The sequence below is a fragment of the Podarcis muralis genome, chromosome 7, assembly GCF_964188315.1.
Source record: "Podarcis muralis chromosome 7, rPodMur119.hap1.1, whole genome shotgun sequence".
NCBI lineage: Eukaryota > Metazoa > Chordata > Lepidosauria > Squamata > Lacertidae > Podarcis > Podarcis muralis.
In genome coordinates this window covers 39,591,020-39,602,396 of record NC_135661.1, presented here as the reverse complement: position 1 = coordinate 39,602,396, position 11,377 = coordinate 39,591,020, and the positions used below count along the sequence as shown (strand labels likewise).

The 11,377-nt window shown below is 43.8% G+C and overlaps 1 protein-coding gene across 1 annotated transcript in view; it reads left to right on the top strand.

The window, feature by feature from the left end:
* FTO (FTO alpha-ketoglutarate dependent dioxygenase) overlaps positions 1-11,377 on the top strand; it is a 247,381-nt gene that overhangs the window by 61,058 nt on the left and 174,946 nt on the right. Inside the window, exons 5-6 of the mRNA XM_077931554.1 lie at positions 5,440-5,519; positions 9,859-10,002. Of these exons, the coding sequence (XP_077787680.1) occupies positions 5,440-5,519; positions 9,859-10,002 (224 nt within the window). The remainder of the gene's footprint in view (positions 1-5,439; positions 5,520-9,858; positions 10,003-11,377) is intronic.

The following is an 11,377-nucleotide window of genomic DNA, read 5'->3' as shown; positions in this document are numbered from 1 at the left end:
GTTGTAAATGCATGAGAGCTAGTGTGGTGTGGCTCTTGCACTTCACTGCACAGATAGAATCAGTGAGGAAGTGGGGCCAGGGCCAGGAAGCATGGCTCTGCTCTCCCCCTCGTGTGATTGCTGAACAGAGTAACCCCTTAAATCAGGGTGGGAGACCTGTGTTTCTCTGGATGTTGAACTCCAACTCCCATCAGCACCAGCCAGCATTGCTGGTGCTCAGGGATGGAAGTTGTAGTCTGGCAACATCTGGAGTTCCACAGGTTCCCCACACCTACTTAATTCACTCTCCTGCCTCAATGTTGATTGTACTAGCCAGAATAGACCCATGCGTGTAGTGGAATTCTGTGCTTCTTAAATTCTCTCTAGTCACATCAAACCAAACCAAACCTTGAGTCGGTGTGAGCTTGGCTCATTTCCCCTGATACTTACTTAACTTTATATACTACATCTCATGCCGTGTTGGAAATGCAATATAAAGAACAGCTTAAAAAATATTATTTTATTTTAACACTGTAACAACATCCTGATCGTGTTTATGTGGAGACATATTAAATTCTCTGCCAGTCCAAGTGTATAAATCACTTATTCTGACCAGTACTTTATAGGGACCAACTGGTTTGGATATTTATAGGGTTATTATATTATATTTAGGGGTTACAAGTTCCTTTCTGTATTTGTAAATCACTTGCAATCTTTTTTGTAATATTTAACAAAGGTGGTTTTTTGGGGGGGGGGGTTCAACATTGCTCTACCTTAAAAAAACAAAAGCTTCTGAAAGTAGCTACTATATTGTTGCTAGAAAAAACCTAAAATATATGAATGCTCAGTATACCTATATGGGCCTTGAGCTTCCTCTGTTCTCCTAGCTTACAATCTGGTATACCCAACCTCCTGTAAGGCTGAAGAACACATCTACCTTTGGCTCATTAAAACAGTTTTGTAAAAGTAAAGGTAAAGGTAAAGGTACCCCTGCCCGTACGGGCCAGTCTTGACAGACTCTGGGGTTGTGCGCCCATCTCACTCAAGAGGCCAGGGGCCAGCGCTGTCCGCAGACACTTCCGGGTCACGTGGCCAGCGTGACAAGCTGCATCTGGCGAGCCAGCGCAGCACACGGAACGCCGTTTACCTTCCCGCTGGTAAGCGGCCCCTATTTATCTACTTGCACCCGGGGGTGCTTTTGAACTGCTAGGTTGGCAGGCGCTGGGACCGAGCAGCGGGAGCGCACCCCGCCGCGGGGATTCGAACCGCCGACCTTTCGATCAGCAAGCCCTAGGTGCTGAGGCTTTTACCCACAGCGCCACCCGCGTCCCTGTACTTTGTAAAAGTACAGAGGCTGAAATCCAGAATACAGTTGATCTGGAGAGTGCTCAGCTATGTTCTGGAATTCAACCTCTTTAGCTTTAATCTGCTGACCTGCCCCTTGAAAGCTTCACAGCAGCTCAACCCTTCTTGCTGCCACACTGATTGGTGTTGCTTGTTGTGCGGTAATCCAGGATAGGGTCTTCTCTGTGGTAGTGTCCCATTTGGGGAACGCCATTTCTCCGATGGTGTGTCAGTCATCCGCACAGTGGAGTTGTCAATTTAAGAGGCACTTACTCAACTGGGCTTTCGGGGCATCCTGGTGTGGGGCTAGAGTCTGTTATTTAATTAGGAGTTTTAAGTTCTTGAGTTTGAATCTGTTTTTTTTATGATTCAGCAATGTTATCGCTGTACATTGTACCTTATGGTTTCTGTATCTACACTGAAGTAAACAAATAAATGCTTTTCTTCCATAGGATTCTTTGGGTGAACAGACAACCTAGCCATCTTCTACATTCAAAGTCCTACTACTGCTCACCCTAGAGCAGTGATGGAGAACCTGTGGCCCTCCAGATATTGTTGGACATTATCCCCAGCCACCATGGCCAATGGTCAGAGATTATGGGGTTTGTAATCCAGCAGCATCTGGAGGGCCAAAAAACACACAGTGTGGTATAGCAGTTAGAGTGTCGGACTACCGCTGCTGAGACCCAGCTTCAAATCCCCACTTAGCTGTAATACTCTGAACCAGTCACCTCTTTAAGCTTCCTCCACCTCATAGGATTCCACCTCATAGGATTGTTGCAAAGCTAGAAGGGAGGGAAACGTATCGGGTGCCCAGAGCACTCTGAGAGAAAGGCAGGTTAAAAATGCAATTAACGAAGGGGCAGCTAACATTGCTGCTGCTGAGAATTACCGTATTTTTTGTTCTATAAGACTCACTTTTTCCCTCCTAAAAAGTAAGGGGAAATGTGTGTGCGTCTTATGGAAGCAAATGCAGGCTGTGCAGCTATCCCAGAAGCCATAACAGCAAAAGGGATTGCTGCTTTCACTACACAGCGATCCCTCTTGCTGTTCTGGCTTCTGAGATTCAGAATATTTTTTTTCTTGTTTCCTCCTCCAAAAACTAGGTGCGTCTTGTGGTCTGGTGCGTCTTATAGAGTGAAAAATACAGTAAATAAGGTTTTTCTTCTTCTTGTATTTGGAAACGGTCAGTGCTGCTTTGCATGCCAAACACCTGAGGTTCAATCCTCGGCATCTCCAGGCTGGGCCAGGAAAGAATCCCTGTTTGAAATGCTGGAGGGTTGCTGCGTGTCAGTGAAGACAATACTGAGCTAGATGAACCAATAATCTGACTCTGCATAAGGTAGCTTCCCTGTGTTCTGTGTATTGACCATGGTCCACAGCGTAAATAAACTTTTGGTATATTTACACTGCGGACTGTGAACAGTCTGGTTCCACGAAAAATAGGTGTAAGACATAAAAGGAATATCATCATTAATGAAATTTGGAAAATATGTGAATGATCCCTGCACCTATCCACAATCTTCACACAAAGCATCCAGAAATCTTTGGCTATAGCTAGCGGGAGGGCAGCCCCTGTGCTGACAATGATATTTTGATATTTACTGGTAAACAAATCATTATTTGAAAATCTGACCAAGGAGACTGTGACATGGCAAACTGATGGTGAAACCTCCAGCAAGTGTTCCCTCCCAAGAAGCAGAGTTTTTAAATAGGTACTGGGGTCCATCTTCCACAGCGTACTCCCCACATAAACAAAACTGGAAGGCAAAAGGCATGTTTCCACATCACCCCTCAGCAACAGAAATTGCACTAATTGGCCTAATTCATGAACTCAGGATGTGCCTACTTCACTGCTAGAGCCTCTGCTAATTCTGGAAGCAGTATTATTTCCTCAAATATTTTTGCATCGTAGATGCCATAAATGATGTATTAAGACAAGCTAAATGGGCAAGCAGAAACCCCCACTTCTTTCAAAGAACTGGAAAGAGTGAGTGCATTTTTAGTATTTTATTGCTCTGTTTTTTCCCCCCTCCAAAAGAATTCCCGAGGTCTTTTTCAGCTCTGGTGCTGGAGAATATAATAAGACTCTTTGTTGTGCTTTGAGGGGGAAGGTGTTAAAGTTGAAATTTTAAAGGTTAGTTCAACACCTGCTTCTTAAGCTCTTGTCTCCATTCCCACCACCACCTCTCTTTTCAGGTGAATATTAAGCCACACCTTGAACTGTGCAGTTTGCACTGAAAATTGATCATCACCTTTTCCTCTTAATATCAAAAATAGACTTTGATGGGTTATCTGGAACCGGTGTTCTCCTTTCCCAGACAGAAGCTTTTTACGATAAGTGAAATCTGATCTTCATGTCCTATGTGAAAGAGAAACAGTTTAGCTCAATACACACACACACTTGTAGAGGGAGTTTGGGCTGAACTTTGCTGCCTCCAGTACTCCATCAAAGGGGTGTCTGATACAAAACGTTATGGGGGGAGGGCATGCAGTAAATCCATAGCACGTGGCAGGCAACTGGGGCGGCCCCATCTGCTGTGCCCCACAGCATGCTTAACTGAGGTTGTCATGGTCTTTGCAGTCTCCCCCACCCCTAATCTTTAAGAGGTAGACATGACCAGATTTTCAGGCAGATTTACAATTGTCACTAATTTTTGCCTACCGTGACTTCAAAACACACTGGAGCAAAATATACTTCGGGCTTGTTCAAAGAGGGAAGACTTGCTTCTCCACAGCTGTTTCCTATAGATCAAATGTTGCTTGAAGGTTATGGGGTTTAAACACGGCATGAGGATGTATTCAGTGGCCTCTTTTTCTGGCGGGGGGAGGGAGAGAGGAGTTCGTGGGGGAAGGGGACCGAGCAAATTATATATTTCAAGGAGCATCAAAAAAATTATTTTCATTAACTAGAAGTTGGGAGCATAGACTTGGCTGAATGGGCTGTGGTTGGAGATTTGCAGCATTAAATGGAAAAAATGGAAAAGCAAAACCCTTCCATATGCACCGTGAGCCTCATTCATATTTCCATCCAGTTAATTTGCCTCTGAAACTTGACCCCTGCATTTGATCTACATACTTTGTGTATCTCTATTTGCTAAGGCCATGAACTCCTGAAAGTTATTTGTTGTTGCTAAACTTTGATCATGTGAGTTTGGTAAATCTGCTACATCTTGTTCAGTTGTCTGCTAATTAATTATGTAAGGTTCTCTAGCCCCACCTCTCCCCCCCAAAAAAAACCCCCTCATTATGCATACTTTTTCTGATGGTTACAAAATGATTCTTTATTAGGACTGAGCCATAGGCCCCATCTTCACAATACACTTAAAACAGTATTATACCACTGTAAACTCTTAGCTTCCCACACAAAATTCCCGGGAACTGTAGCTTAAGAGTGCTGCAAGGTGTTAGGAGACTTCCCTATTCCTTTTACAGAGCTACAGCTTCCCGAGTTCCTTGGGACTGACTGCTGAACCACTCTGAGAATTGTACCTCAGAGAATTGTGAGGGCAGTAGCGGGTCCTTTAACAGCTCTCTGCACCCTTAACAAGCTGCAGTTCACAGGATTCTTTGGGAAGCCACGTCTGTTTAAGGTGGTGTGATATTGCTTTAAATGTACACTACAGATGGGTCTACTCTTTACAGTGGCTGTTTGCTTTTTTCCTGCACTAAAACCAAACAAGAGGAAGTTCTGCTCAATGAGAGCAAGGCTCCCTCTAGACCAGCATCCTGCGTCATCAGTAGATGCCCAGATGTCTTTGAGAAGCTGCAGGGCATAAAGGCAGTAGCCCTCTCATGCTTGTCCAACTTCCAGATAACTGGTACTCAGAGAGTTACACTACCTCTGAACATGAAGGCTTGATTTAGATATCATAAAAGCATGTGGGGAACATGTTCAGTGAGTGAAGGGAAGATATGCATCTCTAGATGGGCACACGGCCAACCTGGTGGCCTCCAAATCTTTTGGACTCCCAACTCCAGTCAGCCCCAGATAGCACAGTCAGTTGTACTCCAGCAACATCTGCATTGATCCTACATTACCTTGCTTTCCTCTGCCGCAGCTATATGATGTACCCATCTCCACAGTTGACTCTAACTCTTATTTTCCGTTCACAGATGATCTCAACATGACCCACCAGCATTGTGTCCTGGCTGGCTTGCCGCCTAGATTCAGTTCTACTCATAGGGTGGCAGAGGTGAGTAACAGAGAATTTGGGGGTTTGTTTTTTCCTGGAACAATAATGGTTTCCGTCTCTCATCTTGGATGCTCTTCTCTGAGGGCCCAACTACATTCTACTTTAAATGGGTAGCTTGCATTGCATACATTTTTTTTTTAAAAAACAACACCTTTAAGTCACAATTGTAGGCCAAGGGGGGCATTCAGGATTGGTGCAATGATGTGGTGCAGGTGGAGTGGTTTTTAAAAAACCATTTCATTCTATTCTGAAGTCTTGTAGGACCCCAATGGCCATTTATGTTCCAACAAAAATAGCAGCGAGAAAGGGGTGTCTTTCACAATGAACCATGCTTGAGGTTTGTGTTTGGCAAGAAAGGGGGATGAGATTGCCTTGTTATGATAAGTGGGAAAGGGGATTTCAAGGGAGCAGTTGGGTAGGGGGTGGGAATTTTGCCAATTGGGAGAGGGGAGAGGGGTGGGGAGTAAGAGGGATTAGCTGGGTGGGAATGGGTGGAAGTGGCTACTAGTTCTAACCATGCATCTCTGAGTTTACTGTGAATTTGTTTTCATTGCCATTACATATTGAAATAAATAAATTATATCTACTAAACTTAGTAGTTGCTTTTTAAAAAATCAAAATAACTCAAAAGTGACTTACAACAATAAATAAATCACACATACATTAAAACCAGCATAAAGCAAAACAGAGAAAAATCTACAACTCATTGATATGATTGTTCCTCAGATGAACACTCTTGTTGTTAACTCTGGTTGGCTGGTTGGTTGGTTGGTTGATTTTCAGTGAAACGTGCATGAACACCCTCTTACCTGTGCAGGGCTATTAGCACATTGAGACTGTGGTGGGACTTATTCTGCCCACCCTGATGAAGCAGTACAGAAAAAGTAGGATACAGGATTGTATTCAAAGTAATGCTCTGAGCGAGCAGAATGACTTCTGCAATGAGACCTTCCCCCTTTCATCTCCCCCACATGCCCCTTAAATCCATTCTGGTAGTTCCCCACCCCTCCAGAGCAAATTCAGGGAAAGTGCAGGGCAAGCGGGGCAAAAGTCTGGTCACACAAGCAGAAGTCATTCCACTCTCAAATTTATTTTGTTGAACTCAGCCCACAGACTTGTGTACTGCCATCATAAAGCATAATTACAGAAACCGTGCAAGCTAAGACTCTTAAAATAAGCAATCTAATATACACATATTAGTGTAATAGTATTATGTATTATTATCATAGTAATATATCCATATTAGTCTAGGGTTCTAAACATCACTTAAAAAGGCTTGTTATTTGTCCTTTGCAGTAAAGAATGAACTCGCTGACCCTGCTCCCCACACTCTGTTATTCTGATATTAAAATGCACATTTACTTCCACACACACACAAAGAAAAGGAGAAGAAGCTTCCTCTTTAGAAGCCCCTGCTTTGTTTTCATAAACCTCTGTAACCTCACATTATATAGTATGGAAATTTTCAATACAAAGAATCATAGCACCAAGGGGTCCTTTCTCAGGGCTGTTCTTGGGGATTTAGCTGCACTTATAAATATTTAACTGAAAAAGATCCTGATGTAGACGCATCGTTGTGTGAGAACACCCCCCCTCCCCACAGAGAAAAGTCTATTTCATGTTTTGTTTGTTCTTTCAGTCCAGGATAGAGTTTTCCTGTGAATGGGGGCAGATGATGTTCCAATGCATACATGTGTATTCTCTTCATCTGCAGTGTGGCTTTTTTCATCTGCTTGTTTCCCGCATACGGGTGGTGCCCTCTGGGCCCTGAATTAAGCAAGGAGCCCCCTACCGCCTCAAAGTCTTGGGTTCCCTAGGCATGTTTGTACCTGAGGTCCCCACCCCAGTTTGCATATTAATTAAAGAACATGGGAAGAACCCTGCTGGATCAGAACAAAGTTCGAGCTAACCTAGCATCCTGTTTCCCCCACAATGGCCACCCAGATGCCTCCAGACCACAAGCAGTGCATGAAGACAGCAACCCTCCCACACAATCTTGTGAGACTGCCCTGGCCCCTCACCTACCCAGTGTTTGTAAGCTCCTTGTAAGTCCCTTGTAGCTCAAAACCATTGATAGATCCATCTTCCATCGATTACTTTATTCCATGTTTCAATTAGTTTCATTTGTAGCCCCACTGCTACTCCAAGAAGTTCATCGTAGTGTTTGAGCCAACCCTGGGTTGTAGGTTTAGGCCTCCTTTGCACTGTACGGAGTCCTAGAAGTCCCTGGGAAGAGAGATTGATTGTTCATCCACTACGAATGGTAGCTTGGTGAGGAGAATAGGGAGTCTCCTAACAGCCCTCAGCACCCTTAACAAACTACAGTTCCCAGGATTCTGTGGGGGGGGGGGAGCCATGATTGCTTAAAGTGGTATAATACCACTTTAAATATATAGTGCAGATAGGGCCCTATTCTGAGAGAGAGAGAGACAGAGTGAGAGATAAAGCTAGTTTTATTTTTACTGAGCTCAGTATTACCTACCCTACTCTTCCCAAATTGGGCTTCCCAATCCCCCTTCCCAGGTGTTTGGGTCTTCCAACTTCCATCATTCCCCCAGCCACCATGGCCTATGGTGAAGGATGATTGGAATTGTAGTCCAGAACATCTGGAGGGCAACAGGTTGGAGACCTGTAGCCTTTTTCCAGTTTTTTAGAGAAAAGTCTTGCCTGAAAGGTGTTTCTAAGCACACTTGGCAGAATGAGCTAAAGAGCTTCCTTGCAGGCGAGTGTCCGTAGCTATTAGGATTATGCTCTGCCTCCGCAATTGGAAGCAGTAATGCTTCTGAATACCAGTTGCTGGAGACTGCATAAGGGGAGAGTGCTCTTGTGCTCATGTTCTGCTCGCTGGTTTCCCACAGCCATCTGGCTGGCCATTCGCCTGATCCAGCAGGCTCTTCTTATGCTGTTACGTTCGTGATTGTAAGGAGGCTTCAGAGTCCTTTGCATACATCAGTCTGAGTGGTGTAGTAGTTAGAGTGTCCAACTAGGATCTGGTAGACCAGGGTTCAAACCCCTGATCACTGGGCGACCTTGCCTAACCTCTCAGCCTAACCCACCTCACAGGGTGGTTGTGGGGATTAAATGAGAAGGTGGGAAACCACAAGCGCCACCTTGAGCTCCTTGGAGAAAATAAATGAAAACATTTTTTTTAAAAAAACAAAAGCGAGAGAAAGAGAGCGAGAAATAGAGAGAGAGGGTTTTGGATAATTGTTAAAGAAGCTGCCCACTTTCAGTCATAAACACTGAGGCAATCCAACTCTCTACCCGTAATTACCTGTGCAAGCATATCTGTCTCCGATGCCAGCACAGTGTTGTGGCAACATTGGTTCTCTCTCATGTTTCAAGCTGCCAACGATGTTGCTACGTGTTTTTGATCTTAAGCTTTTCTTTGTTGTTGCAACAGTTCTTAGAACTGGGCTAGCAGCATGGATTATTTACCTTGAATTTCAGTTGCAGCATTTTTGTTGTTGCTGGGCTATACTGTTACCTAGTGCAGGCAGGGGATCAAAATGCAGTGTGGGGGGGTGGGGTGGGGTGGGGTGGGGTGGGAATATGAACAAAACCTGCATGCCAGTAAGGAAGGTCTACCCTGACAGCTTTGTGTCTGCAGGGGGTATGTTAGAAACCTCAACAAGAGCCTGAAATGGTAGATCCCAGTGCTAAATACATCACATTATACTCATTTTATTTAGCTCATATTCTGATCTTAGTGGGCCATAGAGCCATTGAGGACTTCTTAAACATTATATTATTATTATTATTATTATTATTATTATTATTATTATTATTATTATCAGGTACTACTAGTGCTAGTACTATTACTACCTGGACCTTTAGCCCTTCTCCAGGTCCTCCCTCACAGTTGAGGCTTGGAGTGTGAAGACAATAGTAGGGCCTTTTCATTTGTGGCTCCTGATCTGTGCAATATATCCACGTGGTGCCTTTGTGGACAGCTTTTTGACACTAGGCAAAGACCATTGTTTTTTCAAGGGCTTTCTGACCGACTAAGCTAATGTTTTGTTACTAGTGTGCTGCCAAAGCTTCCTGTGACTGTACAGTTGTTTTGATATCTTTATGGTATAATGTATTTATATTTATGCTTTAAATATCTTGTAAGTCACTTGGATACCTTTGGGTAACAAGTGACTCACAAAATAGTAGTAGCAATAATAACAACAGCAATTGAAATCAGTGCAGCTACTGTTGCTAATGGTGCATACCTATAGTTTAATATAGTGCCAGTCTCTTAAGTGACTGGAGTTGGGTTTGGAATCTCTTTTTTGCTTGTTTGATTCCATTTGGGGCTAAATTTTCTTTCTGCATTTATGAATTCTAACAGTGCTCTCAAGGGACCCTGCCTTATATTTTGGACCAGTGCAATGCTGCACTTCAGAACTTGTGCACCGATACTCATTTGAGCTGTCCGACTTTGAAATCTCTGGATGTCGATGACATAAAGCGAGTGGAAGAAACCCATAATGAGGTGAGAAGAAGGTTTACATTGAAAGAAAAGCTGCACAGGGCGTATGAAATTTGCATTTCATATAGGCAGAGCACTTGCTTTGCTTGCAGAAGTTCCCAGTTCAGTCCTGGTGTTTCCGGTTAAAAGGATCAGGTATCAGGTGGAAGGAAAGACCTTGGGTCTGAATGATTAGAAAGCTACACCATTTCAAAGTAGGACAGCACTGGGTTAAATGGACAAGTGACCTGAACAGGTATAAGGAAGCTTACTATGTAGTCTTGAGAAAGGGCCAGATACCTGTGACCCTCCAGATATTACCAGACTTCAGATTCCATCATCTTGTACCATTGACCATGCTTGCTGGAGCTGTTTTGTGCTGGTGTCCAACAATGGCTTCAGGGCCACAGGTTTTGCACCACTGGTTTAGAAGACTCTGAATAAGGTAGCTTCACATGGTGTGGTGCATAACACTTGACTATAAGATTTGGGTGGATTCCATTGGGTTGTATCCAGCTAAGCTTGGATGCCTTTTGGAAGTAATAGACCTAAGATAGTCTTGTCCATTATTTGCAATGGGTCTACTCTGCATAGGACTAACATTGAATATAGAACCCATGGTGTGTACAAGGGAATTTCAGTTCAATTTGTAATGAGGATAAGGTTCAAATATATTATGACTTGTGCAATCTACTTTTTGAAAACTGAAATTGCTGTATTAGGGTGATATACTATACTAGTTCTACTCAGAGTAGAACCATTGAAGTTAATGGGGGTAACTAACTGATTCAGTATGACACAATCCTTACTATTTGCAAGCAAGAATGCATATTCAGGATCTCTTGGCAGTTATGACATAACCTGAGCTGTGTTTTGAAATCCTGAGTATTCTCTCATATTTACAAAGAGAAGAGATGCCCTGATGGAGTTCTGCCCACTTCAGCGTTCTTTGCAAGAATCCCAACAACCAGCAAGTACTTGGCCAGTGTTTACTGGAATAGCAGAATCTATTTTCTCCCCAACCCTGATGAATCCCTTTGTGTTGGACCCACAAACACAGTGAGCCACCAACCTGGAGGCAGCTTATGAGCCAGATGTTGTGGCACACCAGGAATACACACCAAGCATCCTGATTTTGATGCTTTCCTAGAATTGCCTGATGGAGACTGCCTACCACCCAGTAAGCCAGAACATGCAGGTGCTGACTGGGAAGTTGCAGGACTAGAAGTGGAAACTTTGGGTATTGTGGTGAGATGCTAGAGTTGTAGCTTGGAGCATATTCTTGGCGGTGAAGCATTTCCAAGCAGTGTATTGGCATCTCCCAACAAGCCTGGCCATTGGGCTCTTCTAAGGCTCTGGGCTGTTCCCATAAGTCCTTCTGGCTCTGGCCCCTTCAACT